The sequence below is a fragment of the Barbus barbus genome, assembly GCF_936440315.1.
Source record: "Barbus barbus genome assembly, chromosome: 31".
NCBI classification, from domain to species: Eukaryota; Metazoa; Chordata; class Actinopteri; order Cypriniformes; family Cyprinidae; genus Barbus; species Barbus barbus.
The window spans coordinates 11,115,262-11,137,185 of record NC_136759.1 but is presented as its reverse complement, the minus strand read 5'-3'; the positions used below and the strand labels follow the sequence as shown (position 1 = coordinate 11,137,185).

At 41.8% G+C, this 21,924-nt stretch overlaps 1 protein-coding gene across 1 annotated transcript; it reads left to right on the top strand.

Annotated features, from left to right (window-relative positions):
- Positions 1-14,031: 14,031 nt before the first annotated feature.
- LOC306851810 (olfactory receptor 52E8-like) lies at positions 14,032-15,037 on the top strand (the record flags this gene model as incomplete). The annotated part of the gene is made up of 1 exon (XM_079388257.1): positions 14,032-15,037. Exon 1 carries the CDS (start codon positions 14,057-14,059, stop codon positions 15,035-15,037), a length of 981 nt encoding a protein of 326 aa, XP_079244383.1. The 5' UTR covers positions 14,032-14,056.
- Between the last annotated feature and the right edge of the window lie 6,887 nt (positions 15,038-21,924).

The following is a 21,924-nucleotide window of genomic DNA, read 5'->3' as shown; positions in this document are numbered from 1 at the left end:
TTTTAGGACAATTATCCATCTATTTGACGTGAGACCCCATTAAGTATCGACATTTTAGAAAATTAAGGCGTGCTGTTTTACACTTACAACTGAAACATATCTAAAAATTGTGCTCAAAGCTACACATTCAGTAAAGTTTGAGGTTGTACGCAGTCTTGAAACGGCTACATACACAAAATATCAAGGAATTTTTTTGTGCTCCCTATGTAACTCAACAGTCCAAGTCACTAAGAAAATTATCATATAAATACAGAAAACCGTAACATTACCTTTGAAAAGGTGATAGACATAGTCGTTTATACAGGAAATATGTTTGCACAACAGAAATATGTATCGGTATAACAAATACCTAATACTGAAATCCTCTCTTCTAAATATATTGTTAAAGTTTTAATGTTGATTTTGATGGCCTACCCCACTAGCTGATACCACTCTATACTTTTCATTGTTTTTAGATGAAGACTATTCTCAGAGTCTGGTCAATCATGCCGCGAGTGTTTGCAGGAAAACATGAACAAATACATTATAAGATAATAAAAGGATAGTCCTTCTACAAGAGATTTTTTAAACTGAGATTGTGATGTACTGTAGAGCTTTTCTAGTCTGTCTACAAAGCGGCCACGAGACGTGACACAAGCCCCGTACTGTTTCTCTGATACATGTACATCTAAAGTTGCACATTACAAATTGAAGATGGTGTGGAAACACTATTTTCTTTGTACACGTCTCTAAACATGACTTCAATAAATAAATCACAGATGTCATGTAGTTAATTCATTGAAAGGTGCATGTTTTTGGCCGTTTTAGATGGCCTGCACCAGCACACAGACACATGTTTTAGGTATTCATCTGACCAAAAGGTTTGATCCTGGGGAAACTCGCACAACAGCAGCTGTGTGTTGTCATGATTGTCTTCAAAACTGATCCACTTTTATTAAAACAATACGGCATAAATTTACTGTATTCAACAGCACAGTCCCTTGAAATATTGTAGTATATCTTTTTTTTCCCCTTCTAAATATCTAAACATGTATTTAGCTTAAATATTGTGTTTACAAAGTTATCATGACTGATGTTTATATTTTATGAACATTAGATAGTTTATAGTTTTGAATGTTATAACATATATTTCACCAAACCTAAAGGACTGAAGAATACGTTTATCATCAATCCACATTTCAGTTGTTAGCCAGAAAATGCAAGTGAACTGAGATTTCATTACTGAGATTGTTTAACATTCTGTAGATTTTCTCAGTTACATTAGAGTTTTGGATTCTAGTTTATGTTGAATATTGTTTGTTACTGTTCCGCATGTTTAACACCTCATTACTTGAAGACACATACTGTATAAATCACAAATTTTTTTCATTGTAGTAGGCCGACTCTGAAACAAGACCAAACAAAAATTAGCTTGAGCCTTAGTTGTAGCAGTGTGAACATTGTTGTGTTTTTATCTTTTTATGATTTGTTTGTGCTGTTCTGAACCACGGTTTAATTTTTAACATCACAATTTGTATTGTATTGTCGTGTGTGATGGTAAAAAATTTTGTGTCTGTTTTGTTGTTGTTGTTGTTGTTTTTTTGCAAACAGTACTGCTGTAATGTTAGCGTGCTCTTTGTGTTCTTGGCTTCTCTTTGTTCATATACGTCAATATTTATGTGAATTTGTTTGCTTTAATAAAATATCGCTTTAACCTGTCGTCTTCATTCGAGACATTTACGTTATATTATTAATACTGTCCTAGTTTATATCAGATATAAGATACACGATAGTTAAATTATTTCGGTCTACACTCGTACATTCTATTCCGGCTAATCATTTTATTTTTATTCAATTGATAAATAGGTGTGTGTGTGTGGTTCAGGTACACCCTACGTTATGGGGACAAAGATGGCAATATTCAAAATCATTGTCCTTGTGGGGACATTTTTTTTTTACCCCCATGAGGAAACAAGCTTATAAATCATGCAGAATGAAGTTTTTGAAAATGTTAAAACTCACAATGTTTTCTGTAAGGGGTAGGTTTATGTGTAAGGTTGGTGTAGGGTGATGGAAAAAACAGTTTGTACAGTATAAAAACCATTAAGTGTGTGTGTGTGTTCATTGTCTAACGCAGGGGTTATTTTAAATGTTCATTCGTTTGTCTTGTCATATCATGTAATGTACTTTGATTTTTTTTTTTTTTCAACGATATTGTTCAGCACAATGGTCAACCATTGTTGTTTTATTGTGCTGTATAAATGAAATGAACTGAACTGAACTGAACTGAAGCATGATTCTGTGCACATCTATATGAGGTGAATGATGTAATGCCATTAACACAAGCACATAGAGGATATCCACTGTCAGTTAGACACCTTCACTGTTAGAAGGAAATGGATAGGGTGGGTCTGAGAATAATTTTTAACTTAAGATTGCTTCTCATAAGTTTAAACCTACAGATTAGGTTGTTCTGATCCTACAGAGATGTTAGCATACACACATAGAGATAATAAAGAAAAACATGCCCGGACATAGCACCTTTTTCAGACGCATATAGAAATATGATCTTGGTGAATTCTTTAATTCTATGTTTCAGTTTTCATACAATTAAAACAGTGAGGTCTTAGCTATCAACATTTAGCCTATAGATCAAGCAGAACTAAACCATTTAGGGTTTTGACATTAGACACGTGTTTGGATGTCTTCCAACCCCCAAACAAAGCACATTCCCATTAACAAACATATTCAAACATTATATCGGACACCGACTACATCACTTTAGGAAACAGATTGGGGAGAAGCTTTGGGCTCTGGTGTCTAGACACCAGTGGCGGCTGCTGGTCTTTCAAAGAGGGGAAGCTCATTTTCGGCCTACATCATAAAAATTGTCCATTTATTTATACGTAAATTATTTTCAAGAAAATGCTCTGTGACCCTGTTGTACCAACTAGTCGTCTTTTCCAGTGACTTGACCAGTGTCCTCTCAGTGGCCAGCAGAGCTAGGCTGCTTAAACAGGCCTTGGCCCATTGTGTTACGGGTGTAGGATATCAGAGACTGAATCAGAAAATTTTAAGATGCATCAGAACATTGAAACCTGAGGAGCTGGAATGCAGAGAGGCCTCAAAGCTGTAACAGGACAACGCCATAAATCGGATTCCTGGCTTCTAACTAGCAAGCCTCTTTCACCAAACAGCTTGCAACACTGAGACAAAAGAACACTTATTGATAATTCCAATTCAAGAAGGAGACTGTCAAATTTGTTGCAAGTAATCAAGACTGATGGTCACATGTAAGCCTGTGATAGAAGATAACTCTCTCTTGGGCGGGTCTCCACACATAGAAGACAGACCAAACCAAAATTCCTTTGTCTAAAGAACATGTCTTCGTTCTCCTTAGAACTACACAAAGACTTTATTTTCCATATGCACATAAAATCATCCTAAAAGGACATTTTTATTCAGAACCCCATATTATGTTTGTAAACCACATATCATGTTTTAATCAAATAATATGTATGTCTTTTAATCATTATTGAATAGCTGAAGGATTCAAATGCATGTTTAGTATGTATGAGTTTGAAAATGCATGCTTTAAATGTTTCTTCCAATCAATTCTTTGTCAAATGCATCATAGTCTTGTTATTAGAAATCATGGACAAGAGTATACTTTGCAAGGGCCTGTAAAATTCGGACCATGTGACTGATAACAAGCTGATTATGATATAAAGAACACCCCTAGCTAAGGTAATAGTTTGTTATATGGCTTGTTCAGTGAATCGCTGTAACACTGATTCTGTTCAAATCCCTATATAATCATAAATGATTCCCTTTAAGCTAAATTAAACTATTTCTTTAAATTACATATTAATATTACTTGTATTACCCTTACACGGGTGTAGGACTTTGAACTTTGAACCGCTTTAAACAGGAGAAGCTCCTTTCTACACCTGCAGATTTAGCTCCAATTGTTGCCACTAATGAGAACAGTTTGTAAAGCTGAGGCATTGCACTGTCCAACTCCATGTCTTTAAGCGAGTAGGAGATCTACAGGTGCTCTCCATTAGCCCTGCTTGCCTAGAATTCAGGCCCAACGACTCCAAGGTCATCCTGAAACGAAGGCTCGGCTATGTACCCAAGGTACTTTCCACTCCATTCAGAGCTCAGGTGATCATGCTCGCTGCGCTTCCTCCATCTGAAGAGGACCAAGTTATCTTTGCTCTGCCCCGTCAGAGCTTTGAGGATTTACCTTGAGCGTTCCGCCTCTTAGGTGGAGAGAACAGCTCTTTGTTAGCTTCGGTAACCGTGCTAAAGGGCTTCCGGTTACGAAGCAAAGACTCTCTAAGTGGATAGTGGATACTGTTGTGCTGGCGTACTCTTCCTTGGGCCTGCAATGCCCCCATTGGAGTACGAGCCCGTTCCACCAGAGGCATCATCTCATCGTGGGCATGGTCTAGCGGTGTGTCTATGACAGAGATTTGTGCAGCGGACGGCTGGGCCTTGCCATCCACATTTGCTTGGTTTTATAACCTGGACGTACCGGCCTTACAGACCAGGGTCCTCTATACTATATTGTGGGAAACAATTCTGGCGGAGAGTCTTGGCCGCGGCGTGCTCAAGCTCTCTGGTTGGTTGCTTGCATACTTCGGTCCAGGAAGTACCGATTAAGTAAGAATCATATGGAACGATCACCCAGGCCGGGCATGGAGTATACTATTGTGCCTCCCTATGAGCAATTTAATGCTTGAGGAGGTATATTATGTAGTTGTTCCTCTACCATAGCACGGCGTGATTGAATTGAGTTCCCATATGTGTCTTTATCAAGATGCAGTACGAGTGGAGTATCGATAGGGAATGTACTCGGTTACTATCGTAACCTCAGTTCCCTGAGATACGGAACGAGTACTGCGCACTTTGCCGTGCTAGGTAGCTTCAGTCGAAGTAACCTGAGGATCCTATGGTGAAACGGCTGCTTATATAACTAGCTCTGCCCATTCTGGCAGGCTCTGGCGGGCTTCGACGCCATAGGCTCGTGTAGCTCCGATGCCGACCCATTGGTTCATTTTTTATACACTGCATGAACCAAGTCATGCAGTTTCACTGCGTGATTGAATAAGGCTTCAGTTCAGGAGAAAAAAGGCTTTCTCCCATATGCGTGTTTATCAAGACACAGTACTCGTTCCGTATCTCAGGGATGGGTAGATTTACTTCTTCGCTCTTTTCAACATAATAATAAATGTTTTTTTAGCAGCAAATCACAATATTAGAATGATTTCTGAAGGATCATGTGACTGGAGTAATGATGCTTAAAAGTCAGCTTTGAAAGACAGCTTTGATTGTTCCTAATAAAATGTTTAATTGCATTCACAAGTGAATCTCAAGTTATTTTGTGTGATAGCTAAATATATACTTAATAAACTACAAAAATGAAAAAAATATATATATTTAAATTTATTTTGTCCTCATATTCTTTCTTGTAACTCTTCCCTCTCAGTCACATACTTGACTAAATGGCTCATTATGAAGCTCATTATGCAGGCCTGTCTTCTCAGGTGTGAATGTGAAGGTTGACGCCTTCTCACATAGACCCTTTTTACTCAAAAAATCTATATATTGTTTTCTGTGAGCAAATAAACAAGATGATTTTCACATTATTTTGAAGCAAAAATTCTAGGCTACAAGATCCAGTTCTCAGAAGTCTTGTGAACAAATGTTCTGTAGGTTTTTTTATGGCCTTATTTCAGTGACTTCAAAATGTTAGTTTTTCACTAACCACGCATAAACTTTGTTTTCTCAAAAACAAAATCAAGTACATAAGTGCTGCTAACAAATTATTGTAGCCCTGTTTTTGCTGTTTACAGTGTTATTAGATTTTAGACATTTATATTTTTATAAGCAACTGAAAAAAGCACAAATGTCAGGGCATGTCAAAACCTCTCCAGGCCCCCAAAACACCCTCAGACCCCAGGGGTTAACCAACTCTAGTGCTAGTAGCAGAGCCGCCTTTAGCGATAGTGACCAGAGGTTTTTATATTCCAGGCAAGCAGGGCTAATGGAGAGCGCCTGTAGGTCTCCTACTCGCTTAACCAACGCTAGTGCTAGTAGCAAAGCAGTCTTTAACGACAGTAACCGGAGATTTGTAGACTGTAGCGGCTCAAAGGGAGGGCCCTTTAGGGCCCTCAACACAGTGGGCAAATCCCATGTAGGGACGGTGAGGGGCCGAGGCGAATTCAGCCTATTGGCTCCCCTCAGAAAGCGGACAACTGAGTTGTTCCTGCCCACTGATTGGCCTGCTATAGGGGCATGGAAGGCCGCTATAGCTGCTACGAACACCTTGATTGTGGAAGGGGTAACTCAGAGGTAGATGGGTTTTAACCACTGTTTAGGCACCAGGTGGAGAAAACAGACCACTTAAGGGCATAGAGGCGTATTGTAGACGGGGCTTTTGCCTCAGAAATGGTGTTTAACTCTGGGAGGCTGGTAGGCTCCCGTCTAGCGATCAGAGGTGAAGAGCCCACAGCTCGGGCCAAGGGTGCCATATTGTCCCGTTCGCTTGTGAGAGGAGATCCTGTCTTAGGGGGATGGACCAGGGGGCTGCTGTCAGCAGCTGAGTCAGCTCTGACAACCAAGAGTAAATGTTTAAGCGTGGTTAGTAAAAACTAAAATTTTGAAGTCACTGAAAAAAGGCCATAAAACACTCACAGAACATTTGTTCACAAGACTGTTCTCCCAGAGGGGTGCCACCAAGAGAACCTTGTGCCCTTGTTGCCTGATGACCTGTGGAATCAGGGAGATCAGAGGGAATGCATAAAGGAGGAGGTTGGGACAATCGTGGGCCAATGCGTCCATGTCCTTCGAATAGTTTATTGGGTAGTGAGAGAGCTGTCTTTTGAGGTGAAGAGGTCGACTTCGGCTCTGACAAAGATCTACCAAATCTGAACCGTCTGCGGATGGAGCATCCACTCTTCTGAGGGGACATTGCTCCGAGATAACATATCCGCTCCCTGGTTCAATTTGCCCGGTAAATGGGCTGCTCTCAGCGAGTGCAGGTTGAGCTGAGCCCACTCCAGAAGGCACTCCACCAGAATGAAGAGGCGCTTCGAGGAGAGACCTCCTTGGTGATTTATATAGGACACCACGGACATGTTGTCCATGCGGATCAGCACATGGCGCCCAATTAGATCCGGCAGGAAGAACTGGCAGGCTCAACGTACTGCTAGCATCTCCAAGCAGTTGATGTGTAAGCCTTTCTCCGCTTTCAACCAAGATTCAAGATTTTTTATTTGTCACATACACAATTATACAGAGTATAACCAGCAGTGAAATGTAGGTCAGGTCCGCTCCAAGGACAGTGCAATTATATAGAACACAAATATTAAGAAAAAGAAAAGTAGAAAAAAATAAAAGAATCAAATAAAATAAAAGATAAAAAATATAAGTATAAATATAAATGTGCAGGTCATTATGTTGTTGACTTAAATAGTAGTAAAGAGGAATGTGCAAAAAAATGTGCAAAACAGTTGTACCCCTGTATTTAAATAGCAGCAATATCAGCAATATGAGGTAGAGAAAAAATTAGGAATAGCTTATTGATATGCTGATATTTACATGGAGTCAAGTGATGTTATGACACAGAGTTAGAGTTTAGGAGCCTGATGGCCTGGGGAAAGAAGCTCCTCCTAAGTCTCTCAGTTTTTGCCATCAGGCTACGGAAGCGCTTACCAGATGGAAGCAGAGTGAATAGACGGTTACCAGGGTGATTTGAGTCCTTTATGATTTTAACAGCTCTATTTTTGCAGTGTTTGAGGTAGATGTCCTGCGGAGAGGGGAGAGCAAACCATGAGATGCGCTCAGCTAAGCGCACAACTCTCTGTAGTGCTCTGCAGTCCTTATTGGAGCTGTTTCCATACCACACTGAGATGCACTGAGTCAATACACTTTCTATGGTCCCTGAATAGAAAGTTTTCAGGATTGCTGGTGAGACCCTGAATTTCCTCAGCTGTCGCAGATGGTACAGTCTTTGCCTGGCTTTCTTAACCTGTGTTTGGATGTGTGTAGTCCAAGTCAGGTTCTCGGAGATGTTTACACAGAGGTACTTGAAGCTACTCACCCTCTCCACAGGGGTCCCACTGATCATAAGAGAAGTGTAGGGCTGCTGTCTCTTCCTAAAGTCCATGATCAGCTCTTTAGTTTTGCTCACATTCAGAGAGAGACAGTTGTCCTGGCACCATGATGTGAGTCCTCTACCTCATCCAAGTATGCGGTCTCATCGTTGTTGGAGTTGAGGCCCAGAACCACAGTATCATCAGCGAATTTGATAATAGATGTGGAGCTGTGAGAGGACATGCAGTCATGCATGTAGAGAGAGTAGAGCAGGGGACTCAGGACACAGCCCTGAGGGGCTTCTATGTTCAGAGTGATGGAGTTTGAGGTGAACTGGCCAGCTTTCACCACTTGAGGTCTGCCAGTGAGGAAGTCTTGAATCCAGTCACAGCGTGAGGAGTTTAGGCCGAGGTCTGTGAGTTTAGAAGCCAGCTTGATGGGGACTATAGTATTGAAAGCTGAGCTATAGTCAATGAATAGCAGCCTTACATAATACCCATTGTTGCTGTCCAAGTGTGTGAGGGAAGAGTGGAGGACGTGAGAGATGGCATCGTCAGTGGATCTATTTAGGCGATAGGCAAACTGAAGAGGGAGCAAAGTATCAGGGATGGAGGAGCAGATGTGGCTCTTTACAAGTCTCTCAAAAACCTTCATGACTATAGATGTGAGGGCAACTGGGCGATAGTCATTCAGACAAGAGGGTTTATTGTTCTTTGGCACAGGGATAATGATGGATTTTTTGAATGAGGTGGGAACCACGGAGGTAGCAAGGGACTCATTAAAGACAGAAGTGAACAAACCAGCGAGCTGATCAGCGCAGGACCTCAGAACACGACCCATCAGGGGGTTATCCCATCAGGTCCGGCTGCTTTCCTGACGTTCACTTTCTTTAGCGCCCTCCGAACCTCATCCTCCGACACGGTGATTACAGGATCATCGCTGCTCTGCCTGCTGCTTCCTGATGCGCTGGACGGCAGAGACGCGCCGCCACCGTTGCAATCGAAGCGGCCGTAGAAGATGTTTAACTTGTCGGCCAGCAACGGATCTGCTCTCACCTCCGCAGAGGATTTGTTTCCGAAGGCACAGATGGTCCTCAGTCCCTGCCACATCGGTCGAGAGTCATTGAGCTGGAAATGAGACTCAATTCTCTCTCTGTATCTGTGTTTAGGGGCTCTGTGACCAATGACCGAAAGCCGGTTTGCACTCACACAGCGCCCCTCAACCTGTGTTGGAGGCGTCTGTTGTGGCAACCCTCGTGCTGCAGACCATTCCCATGGCCACGCCCTTCTCCATCCAGCGATGGTTCTTCCAGAGGGCTAAGGCTGTTACACAGGCCTGGCTCACCCTGATATGTTGGTGTCCGTGACGCCATGCATGGGGTGGAACCCGTGGTTTCAGCCAGCGTTAAAGGGGCTGCATGCGAAGCAGACCCAGCTGTAGCACTGGCGATGCTACGGCCATGAGGCCCAGCATTCTCTGAAATGCTTTGATGGGGCGAGAGGTGCCGCTTTTAAAGGAGGCCGCGAGTTTCCGTATGGCCAGAGCGCGTTCTGGCGTGACCACTGCTCTCATCTGAGCTGAGTCTAGAACTGTTCCCAGGAACGATGCTCACTGGCTGGGGGACAGTGCGCTCTTGGCGAAGTTGACCCTGAGCCCCAGGCACTCTAGGTGACTGAGGAGAAGCGTCCTGTGTGATAGTAGCTCTGCCTCTGACTGGGCTGGAATGAGCCAGTCATCGAGGTAGTTGAGAATGCGGATTCCCATCTGCCTTAGAGGGGAAAGAGCCATGTCCATGCACTTCGTAAAAGTGCGGGGGGCCAGATACAGTCCAAAAGGGAGGACCGTGTACTGATAAGCCACTCCCTCGAAGGCGAATCTCAAGAATCGTCTGTGATGGGAGACTATCTGGATGTGAAAGTATGCGTCTTTCAGGTCCAGAGAAAAGAACCAGTCCCCTGTGCGAATCTGCGAGAGGATCTGCTTCAGCGTGATCATCCTGAACGACCTCCTCATGAGGGCCTGATTCAGGTGTCTGAGATCGAGGATAGGCTGGAGGCCGCCATCCTTTTTGGGGCCTGTAGAAGCCTGACTCTCTCTGAGCTGGAGGAACCTTTTTTATAGCTTCTTTTTCCAGCATAGTCATCACCGAGGTGGAGACCACGCCGCTGAAATGTGGGGGTCTTCGAGCGAACTGGAGTGAATAACCTCGTTTTAATATCCCTATAACCCAGTCTGACACTTCGGGGATGGCCTGCCAGGCCTCAGCCAGCATGGCAAGGGGTTTGATAGACTCGAGAGACCGACTGCACGGGGGCAGGGCACTTGTGAGGGATGGAAGAGGAAATTTGCTCTCTTTTTGAAAATGTTTGTGTTCTATTTTTCCCACTATCACAGCGGGCAGTTGCTTGGGCGCTTGCACGGGCCCTCTATTCGCAACAAACACATTTACCGCTGCACCCGGAGATGAACTGGGTGAGAAGAGGTTGAAGAGAGGCTGTTTGGTGGGCGGTCTGGCTGTGGCGGGACTTGCAGATCAGGAGGACGCCCGAAGCACCGAGTCCAATGCTATCTTTGGTTGGGGACCCTGGCGCTTTGGGAAGAGGTGGCGTCTGGCCGAACGGGAACGCCCTCGCGTCTAATGAGTCTTGGCAGGTTGAGGGGCAGGAACGCCAGGTGCAGGCTTCATGGGCTGCTGAGTCGGCGTAGGCTTAGGGATGACTAGAAACAGCTGTGGAGCTAGAGCGCTTTGGCAGGAAGTGTCACATGGCCTGCGACGACTTCTGTGCTTCTGTGAAGCGCTCAGCAAATCCTTACACCGCAGGTTCAAAGAGGCCATTTGGGGAAATCGGGGCATCAAGGAAGGGGACCTTGTCTGCATCCTTAATTTCAATCAGCATGAGCCACAGGTGGTGCTCGAGCACCATCAGGCTTGCCATGGACCGTCCTATCGCTTGGGCGGTGGTCTTATTGGAGCGCAGGGCCACATCTCTTACAGTTCTCAGCTCCCTGAGAGTCACAAGATCAGGCTTAGACTCATCCATGGTAGAGAGGAGTTTGGCCTGATAGACTTGGAGGACGGCCATCGAGTGCAGCACCACAGCCGCCTGTCCAGCTGACGCGTAGCAGCATCCAGCGAGCGTTGAGGTGGTCCTGCATGGCTTGGACGGATGGGTTGCCTTTGCTGTCCAGCCGATAGCAGTGGGTGGGCAAAGGTGCACAGCCACTGACTCGTCCAGTGGCCAGCGGCCCTCGCTGTTCTTCCCTGAAGTTCATGATGAGCTCACAAGATCTTGGCGCTCCCCCTACTCTACTCGCCTCTGTACTTCCGCTTCATCCACCCTCACTACGATCGATGGCGCTGAAGAAAGGGGCTATGAGAGGATACCCCCTTTCTTCATGCACGGCGAGGCTAAGGGTTAATCCAGGAAACACGGGCAAGAATCTATGGGATCGTGCGCAATAGACCTAGCCCGGCCCACGTCCGACAGCTTATCAGAATTACCGGCCCCGAGTCCGACCCAAGCCCGTCTTTTTTCCCCCCTTCTCCTAAAACAGTTTATACTACTGTTTCGGCTATTAAAATAGTTCAGTTTTGTGTGTAATGGCGAAATTAATAGATTTTGTTTCATTGTTTTATTAAGTTAATTTAGAAAAACGTTTGCAGCATTTTTTTTCGTTAAATAGCCTATAAGTTTTTGTTTTTTAAAGTGACGATCAAGCGGCCAGCTGCATGAGCTGATCATAGCCTATGTTTGATCAATTTAGCCTTCTCATATCATCACGACTTGCCTAAAATAAAATCTATAGATATACTAAAACAGTTCAAGTATACAACAATGTTTAAACGTTAAACCTGCGCTATAATAATAACGTGCGCTAGCCTATATATATCTAAGTTTGTGCGGAGAGTGGAAGCTAAAGCGTGCTCAGCAGGACATGGAGGCACCAGAACAAACACTTGCTTTTATTGCAGTGGAAACAAATTAAAATAGCCTACGCCCTCATTTTTTTATTTTTATTTTTTATTTTTCGATAAAGGTAAGAGTAATACATCATTTGGAACTGTAAATGGTCTACTTTTGTGTGCACTCACAATACCAACAAAAGGTAGTTCTTTTATAAAACAAAGAAAACAAACATGATGCGCTTTCTGCCGTCTCGTCTTGAACAGAAGCGCTTCACAAAAATGAACCGAGGCTGAGCGAATACATGCCTCACAGACATGATAAATATATCTATAGAAAGCTTTAAATTATCACTTAACAAAATAAAAAAATTGAAAACAAAAATTATTTTATTATAATCTTAATCATAATTAATAAAGATTCATTTCTCTCTAAAGGCACATCTAATGAGGAGACAGCGAGTCAGGATCAGAAACTTCATCCTTGCGACACAGACTCAGAAAACATTAGTTTATTAGTAAATAATTCCAATATCTCCTTACTATTTCCTGCAGACACATTCATGGTTATGTTTGCTGGGGTTTTGCAGCAAACTTTAGCCTATTGCATGCATTTGAACGCAGAACTATTCATCTGCGCTGAAGTCACTTGTGCACGCTGCTGCTGCGGGACACTAAACACCATCGAGCTGCTCTCAGTCGTGGCAGCACGGTCTCGTGTTGTTTCCACCAGCCTGCCAATTTTTTTCATCACTAATCGATGGATGTCTACAATATAAAAATAAGGAGAAACCCAAAACAGGCCCGAGGCCCGGCCCGCGTCTGAACTATGACGTGAAAATTAACCCGAAGCCCGGCCCTAGAGGCGTAAAAAAGTGCAGGGCTCTAGAATGACTTACTTCTTGCGTTATCATCCCGACGGGAGGTGTGCTAACAGGGCTTGCAGCAGGTGATTCGGTCGTGCCATTAAACTGCCTTGTGCTCTTTTTGCCATGGTGGCTATATGATGTTATATGATGCCAACTGCAGAATGGATTTCAAGGTGTGCGCGCAGATCTACGGCCAATGTTGAATCCAACGTTTATATTTTTCCTACGAATCTTTGAGTTAACATGCACTAAATATGAGTGAAATTAATTTGCACCGCAGCGCCCCCACACCTTGATGCTCATGACAAGAATAGCATGTATAGTTATCTTTATTGAAATGAATTAGGTTTAAATCGCCGTCATGCATGAATGAATGATATTTTGCAGCTTTACACATAATAATCCAAGATGATCACATTACACAAAACTGAAATTGCACGTCAAAATAACACATTGTCAATATTTTTTGAGACCCCCCAAAATTTCAAAAATCCCGTTTTCAGGGGAGCCCATGTCTTATTAAGGGGAGCCGAGCTCCCCCTAGCGCCCCCGTAGTTCGCACCCTGACTATAACCTTTTCTTCTTTAGAATATCTCTGCTTCTAATTGCTTAATTTCATTAAGAGTATGTTTTAGTTTTTTTGGTTTTGTGTAAAACCCTGAGATCAAAAACTTGACAACGTTGCACTGTAGCTATCAGGGTACATAATAGACTAGAATAAATTTCATATTTGAATTCCTGTAATGAAACTCACAAATGAGAAAACTGTAATGATCAAAACATTTACCATAACATACATACAAGGATTGCATCATTATGTTTCCTGAAAGCCCTGGAGAGATGAATAAGAAGACATATTTGGATTCAGTAACACAGCCAGCCAGTTACTTTTGCAGCATGAGAGAATAAGGATGAGCATTGGATTTTAGATGCAGTAATTCAAAGCAGTGCACAAGTGTTCAGACAGTCACAGTCATTGTTTGCTCTAGCTCTAAAGTCTTGTGTTTATTTCGACAGGTCTGTATTTCTAATGTTATCTAGCAAATGCATATAACTGTATATTCCTTGCATTTAAAATTAGCTGTTAAAAGGGTGGAATTGCAGTTTTGAGTATTCTTATTCTTATAAAAAAATTTTATGTATTTTTCTTATGGTGATTTCTATTTTCAGCTTGCGCAAAACAACAAATGCAAAAGCTGCTATGAATTCTGTAAATGCAAGTTTATCCCAGAATATCTCCTTTGTCCGTCCTCAATACTTTTTCATCATTGGACTTTCAGGTATACCATACAGCAGTCATTTCTATATATTCTTATTTTCTATTTATTTTATTACTATGATTGGGAACTCTATAGTGCTTCTCATTATAGCACTTGAACGAAGCCTGCACAGTCCAAAGTACATTGGTGTGTTTAACTTGGCCTTGGCTGATATTGGTCAGTCTAATGCACTGATTCCCAACATGATGAAGACTTTTCTCTTTGACTCACAGTACATCTCCTACAATGCTTGTTTGGCTAACATGTTTTTTGTGTTTTTCTTTAGTAGTTTGCAAAGTGTCACTCTTGTTGTTCTGGCATATGATCGCTTCATTGCAATTTGTTTGCCGTTAAGATACCATGCCATAGTGAACAACACTAGTATGGTTTTAGTTTTTCCTGCAATATGGGCATTTAATACTTCGATGGTGGCCTTGATGGTGTCTTTGATCACTCAAATTTCATTCTGTGAATCCACTGTGATACAAAGTTATTTTTGTGATCATGGACCTGTTTATAGGTTGGCATGTAATGACTATAACATTAATAAGTCTGTGGGATTTGTCATCACATCTTCATTCCTTATTGCACCAATGATCATTATATTCCTGTCATATCTGGGCATTTTTCTTGCTTTAAGCAAAATAACAACTTGGGAAAGACGTTTAAAAGCTCTGAAGACCTGTGTTTCTCACCTGTTATTAGTAGGAATATATTTCCTCCCCATATGCTTCACATACCTTGCACAACTCTTGCTTTCTCTCACACCCAATGCAAGGGTCATCAGCACATCTCTGGCATATGTTGTTCCACCAATGCTAAATCCTATTATTTATGTTTTAAACACAACTGAAATCAAAAAAATTTTGCAAAAAATGCTTAGCAACAGATCTGCACCTATTAGAGAAAACATTTCAAAATGACTGGAATTATTGTTTGTGCTTTTTTGTTGTTAATATATATCATAGATGAAGTATCATCACCACTGGGACTGAATATGTGAATTGATGAGCAGCAATAATATGCTATTTATTCACTGTACTTTTTTATGAATGCAGCTGATGTCAAAAGCGAATGTACAGCTTGCGTTCTTACTGACCCCAAAACAACCAAAAAGGCAGAATATTTTATCAAGCAATTTGTGAAAAATTATTACTGTTCACTTATTTCATGATACTTAATCTTAATCTTTTACTGTTAGTAGTGGGTCAATTCTAAAGAAACAGTTGTTTCTAAATAAAATGTTATTTTAATATTTTCATATTCGTGACCCTGGACAACAAGGGTCAGTTTTGTGAAATTGAGATTTATACATCATCTGACAGCTGAATAAAAGCTTTCCATTTATGTATGGTTTGTTAGGATAGGACAATATTTGGCTGAGATACAACTATTTGAAAATCTGGAATCTGAGGGTGCAAAAAAAAAGAAATCGAAATATTGAGAAAATCACCTTTAAAGTTGTCCAAATGAAGTTCTTAGCAATGCATATTATGGGAGAAAATTTACAAAATATCTTCATGAAACATGATCTTTACTCAATACCCTAATGATGTATGGCATAAAAGAAAAATTTATCATTTTGACCTATACAATGGCTATTGCTAAAATTTTCCCGTGCTACTTATGACTGGTTTTGTGGTCCAGGGTCATATTTGAACTTGTAATCAAGGTGTTCATTTTTACATGAGTGGTGTTTTAGTCACCACTTAACTGATTGTTGATGTCTGAAAGCATATACATAATAAATTTACACAAATTTTTTTCTTGTATTCTTTATTATATTAATTAAATTCATGCAAATTCACAGTTATGTTGACACAAGTAGAACTTCAAGGCCTAGAATGTTAATTCGAGGATAACAATGGAAATTTACCTAAATATTTAGAATGAAAACAAAGTGAGAAAATAAAGAGTATTTCCAAAGTCAAATCTTTCACTGCCATCTAGTGGCTACAATTTAGTAAGACTATGTCAAGTCAAGTCAAGTCACTATTATTTGTATAGCGCTTTTAACAATGCAAATTGTGTCAAAGCAGCTTTACATCAGCTTGATATAAAGTTGGGTGGCTTTACATCAGCTTTACAGTATTTAGACAGGGAAATAGTGTGTCGAAATAGTGTCATTCTCCTCTGGTCGGACAACATCAGCAGTTTAAATCTAGGCTGCAGCAGAGTCAGATTGTGCAAAGGACCCAGCTGGTTCTTGTGGTCTTGTCCCGATTGCTGTCTAGGAGACAGGGTCTTCACTGGGGATCAGTCTATGTGGCTCATCTAGTTGTCCTGGTCTCTGCTGGCATTCAGGGCTGTAGAGGTCATCTCTAGGTGCTGATCCACCATCTGATCTGGATATGGCCCATCTGATCTGGATACAGATTTAAACTGACAGAGTGTGTCTGCTTCCCAAACAGTGTTAGGTTCCTGAGTTTGGGCGCTAAATAGGAAAACGATCTCCCGCCCGCAGTTGATTTTGATATTCTAGGTATTATCAAATGGCCAGAGTTTTAAGATCTCAGCGGACGTGAAGGACTATAGTGTGATAAGAGATCACTCAAATACTGAGGTGCCAAACCATTCAGGGCCTTAAAGGTAATTAGCAAGATCTTAAAATGTATACCAGTGTGAGCCAATGCAGTGTTGACAGAACCGGGCTAATGTGGTCATATTTCCTGGTTCAAGTAAGAACTCTAGCTGCTGCATTTTGAACCAGCTGGAGTTTGTTTATTAAACGCGCAGAGCAACCACCTAATAAAGCTACACTCGAGGTCATGAACGCATTAATTAATGTTTCTGCATTTGACATTGAGAGCATAGGTCGTAATTTAGATATATTTTTAAGATGGAAAAATGCAGTTTTATAAATGCTAGAAATATTGAAAGATTGCTATCAAAAAGTTTGCCTAGGTTCCTAACTGATGACGAATAATTTACAGAGCAGCCATCAAGTATTAGACAGTGATCTAGGTTATTACATGCAAAAGTTGTTGGTCCAATAATTAAAACCTCTGTTTTTTCAGAATTTAGCAGTAAGAAATTGCTAGTCATCCAGTTTTTGATATCAGCTATATATTCCATTAGTTTTGCAAATTGGTATGTTTCATCGGGTCTGAGCTGAGTATCATCAGCATAACAGTGAAAGCTAACACCATGTTTCCTAATGATATCTCTCAAGGGTAACATTTGCATGTAAAGCGTGAAAAGTAAGGGGCCTAGTACTGAGCCTTGAGCTACTCCATAGTGCACTTTTGATTGGTATGATGACTTTATAATAGGAAGAATCGCTGACAACTCTGTCTGGTCTGCAAACTACAGCCAAACCATGCAAGAAGTGATAAGGTAATGACGCAATATCACGCTGATATTATGGTCTATAAGTCCTCCCCAAACACACAATAATTAACAAAGATGACTTGTTAGCAAACATACTTCTGCTGAGAAATTTTATTTATACAAATCCAAATAGCCTACTTGAAAGTGAAACCAACGTTTTGTGCATTTGCGTTTTGTGAGTTTATTTCTTGTAGCCTATTAAATTCCCTCAAAGTGATGAAAAAGAAAAATGCAATAAATATTTTGTCCTTTAGAAGAATATTATTTACAGGAAAAAGCCCCTGCTTCACCTTCAAGTAGCCTACCTGTTCTGTATATTCTAATGCACAAAATGTAGGCATGTTGTTTGTAAGTGGCTAATTGCTTAGTATAATAATAAAAAAAAGTCCTCCATAGGCTATAGGTCATCAGCTTAACGGCGCAATGGATAGATGGCGATTTCACTCTACAGCAAATCATGCTTCATGCAAAGCAATTTCGATGCTCACATACGGGTCTAGCGATAGCGAGCGTATTTGAGGAAATGCTTGCGACTTGGGCAATTCCCAAAAGTTCTGTTCATGTTGTTGTCCTTGACAATGCCAAAAACATGGTAAAGGGCATGGAGGAGTTTCTAGTCTTCCGTGTGTGGCACATACTCTGCAGCTGGCCATCACAGAGGGTCTGCTGTCACAGCGCAGCCGCAGCGTTACGGAGGCTGTGGGAGTGGGACGCAAAATAGTCGGCCACTTTAAACACTCCAACCTGGCATACTCTCGGTTACAGGATATTCAGACACAGCTCGGTCAACCAATAAAAAGACTTCAGCAAGACGTGCAGACTCACATTCTACATGGTGCAGTCTCTGATTGAGCAATTGGCGATTGGAGTATATGTGTCTGAAAACGAGCTCCCTGCCACTCTAACTTCAAACCAGTGGAATCTTCTGGAGAAGATGGTAAATGTATTGGCGCCCTTTGAAGAAATGACTCGTCAAGTGAGTTCTTCAGATGCTTTAGCCTCAGGTGTAATTCCTGCTGTCACTGTGCTACAGAGACTGTTGCTGAAACAAATGGATGAGGACCACGGAATCAAAACAATGAAGAGCACTTTGCTTGATGCTTTGCAGAGACTCTTTTCCAACATGGAGCAAACCCCACTTTACTGCATTACAAGTTTACTTGATCCGAGGTAATTAATATTTTTGTGCTCAATTTTAAATTAATTTAGCTAAAATTATGATTATAAGTTAAGTTACAATCAGCTTTAATTTGCTCAATAATGAAATGTAAAAGATGTTGAGGTGATAATTCAATAAGAAAAATGCAAGAGTAATTATATTTTATATAATTTGTATATAATAAATTATATTTTATATTTAATTTATATTCAAATTTTTTAACTGCACGGAACAAATGTTAATGTCATCATTGTTTTTTGTTCAAGGTATAAAGATCGATTCTTCTCCAACACAGACACTGCCAGGCAGGCCAAAGAAATGTTGATACTTGAGCTACAAAAAATGTCTGTGGGAGAGACAGCCACACCTGAGACACATGCTGCACCAGCTGACAAAAGATCTCACAGTGACAAGCCAGGTAGCAGTCTGGACAGTGTTTTTGAAGAAATTGCAGATGAATGTGCATCTGCATCTGAGAGCAGAGCTCCAGCATCCACCACCATACAGCTGGAAGCAAACCTTGGAGAGACCATTGTGAGTCGTTCAGAGAAACCCTTCATGTACTGGGCAGTTAATAATCTGTGATTTCCTGCTCTGGCTCAAATGGCACAAAAATATCTTTCAGCTCCATGCAGCAGTGTGGAAAGTGAAAGACTCTTCAGCTCAGTGTCACACATTCTGACTAACAACAGAAGCAGGTTTGTAGCTGAACATGCAGAGATGCTTCTGTTCCTATAAAAAAAAAACCTGCCTCTTACTTTTGAAGAATAATGTGAACTGATTGACGGCCTTTTGTACTTTTTGTACAAAAAATATTGCAGAAGTAAAAACATGCTGTACAAATGCTATAAGGAACATCCTTAACTAATGGCTTATGAGCACTTAGACTTACAATTATTGTGCTGCTCACAATGGTTCGTTTTATTTCACTGTGCACTTCTGATTGTTGCACAACAGTGAACATTTCTACACAGTGTTATGTTATAAACATTTGTTCAGTGAAATTAATTTGTAGATTTTTGACAACTTTGTGACAGGTTGATAAAGAAATGTTTTTTTTTCATATATTATTGTTATTATTATTAATAATAATATTATTTTATTATGACCTTGGTTTGGTTATGGAAGTTATTAGATACTGTGAAAATTGTTTGTACTTTCACAACCTTGTGACAAGCAGATTTTTTTTTTTTTTTTTTTTGAGTTACAGTTGTTTATAATTACAGAGAAGCTGTCCTTAAAATTATTAGTCTCACTCTGTCATTACTTGGAAAACTGCCACATCCCAAAAAACAGGTATCGGTATCGGCGAGTACCAGGAAAGAAATATCGGTACTCGTACTCGGTCTTAAAAAAATGGTATCGGTGCATCCCTAATTTTTATTGAATGAACATCCAACACACAAACATTTGAACACATGATCTTTTGGTGCTTGGGAGCCAAAAGTTGCCTGGGGTGATCCCTCCGTTGGGAAGAGTCCGCGAACCGCTCAATAATGGACTCCACGGCATCACCAAAGAGGCCGGAGGGAGTCACAGGAGTGTTCAGCAGCACCTTATGGTCAGCATCATTGAGGTCCGCCAGGTTTAGCCATAGGTGCCTCTGAAGGATGACCATAAAACCCATGGTCTTACCCACGGCCTGGGCCGCTCGCTTTGTCGCCATCAGCGTGAAGTCTGTCGCTGCGCGCAGATCCTTAGTAGCCTCCGCAGTAGAGCTCCGCCCTCCGCTGCCTGCAGAAGCTTCGCCTGAAAAACCTACAGCACCGCCATGGCGTGCAGTGTGGAAGCCACCGGCGAGTGATGAGAGGCATACGCTTTATTAGCGAGGTGGGCAGTGGTCCTGCATGGCTTCGAAGGAAGGCTGATGTCCGAGCCTAGGGTCTTGGCTGCTGCAGGACACAGGTGTGCAGCAACGGTCTCCTCAACTGGGGGAGAATGCACGTACCCATGGGCCTCTGCCCCATCCATGTGGGAAAAGATGGCCTGTGTGGCAGAGTGAATTGGGATTGGGACGCAGACCACATTTTCACCAGCTGCTTGTGTACGTTGGGGAAGAAGGGGACCGACGCCCTCGGGTCAGCTTTCCGGGTGGACCTGAATTACCAGGAGTCAAGCTTACTCCAGGCAGGCTCTTCTGGAGGACTCCAGGTAAGCTCCAACTCCTGGACAGCCTTCGACAGAACCCTCATGAGCTCCTCTTGGAGGTCTGGGGGCACCGTGCTGTCTGTCTGATAGGGCTCCGATCCCGCCCAATCCTCCCTCTCCGAGGCCATTGAGCCATCCCCCTTCTCCTGGCTAAAGGACACAAACTCCTCGATGTTGGAAGGAGGGCAGAAGCAGTCCTAGGGGAAGGAAACCGGGAAAAGGGGCAACTGTTGGGTTTGACAGAGCGGCAAGACGATGCTCCCGCCACCGGGAGAGGAGGGGCCCACCCCCGTTACATATGCGCACCACTCGATTTTTGTAACCGTGCATACTTTGTACACATAGGTCTCATATTCACATTAATGCCTAGAGCATTCAGAACCTCTAAATGGACAGAAGATTCACTTTCTAACAGGAAGATGACCCTAAGGACACAGCTAAGGCAATGCGGCTTATGGACAACTCTTTGAATGTACTTGAGTTGCCAAGCCAGCTTGAACCCAAGCAATCATTTCTGGAAAGACCTGAAAACATCTGTTGGCCCACATCCAACCTGACAAAGCTTGAAAGGTGAAGAGGTGAGTAGAAGAATGGCAGATAAATGCCAAATGCAAATGAGCAAAGCTTGTCGTATGTTACACCCCATAGCTCGAAAAGGACGTAACAAAAATGGGGGCACACAAGAAAGTGCAAATAATATAGTTGTGGTCAGAATTACTGGCACCCTTGGTAAATATGACCAAAGAAGGCTGTGAAAATTAATCTGCATTGTTAATCATTTTGATCTTTTATTTAAAAAAATCACAAAAGTCTAACCTTACATTGGAGAATAAGAATTTAAAATGGGAGGAAATATTATGAAATAAATGTTTTACTCTAATGCACATTGGCCACAATTAATGGCACCCTTTTATTCAATACTTTTTGAAACCACAATTTGCCAGTTTAACAGCTCAAAATTTTATCCTATAATGCCTGATGACGTTAGAGAACACCTGACAACAGATCAGAGACCATTCCTTCATCGAGAATCTCTCCAGATCCTTCAGATTTACAGCTCCATAACAGTGCTTCTTCTTTTCAGTTCACCTCACTCATTTTCTACAGGGTTCAGGTCAGAGGACTGGAATGGCCATAGCAGAAGCTTGGTTTTATGCCCAGTGTATTTATGCC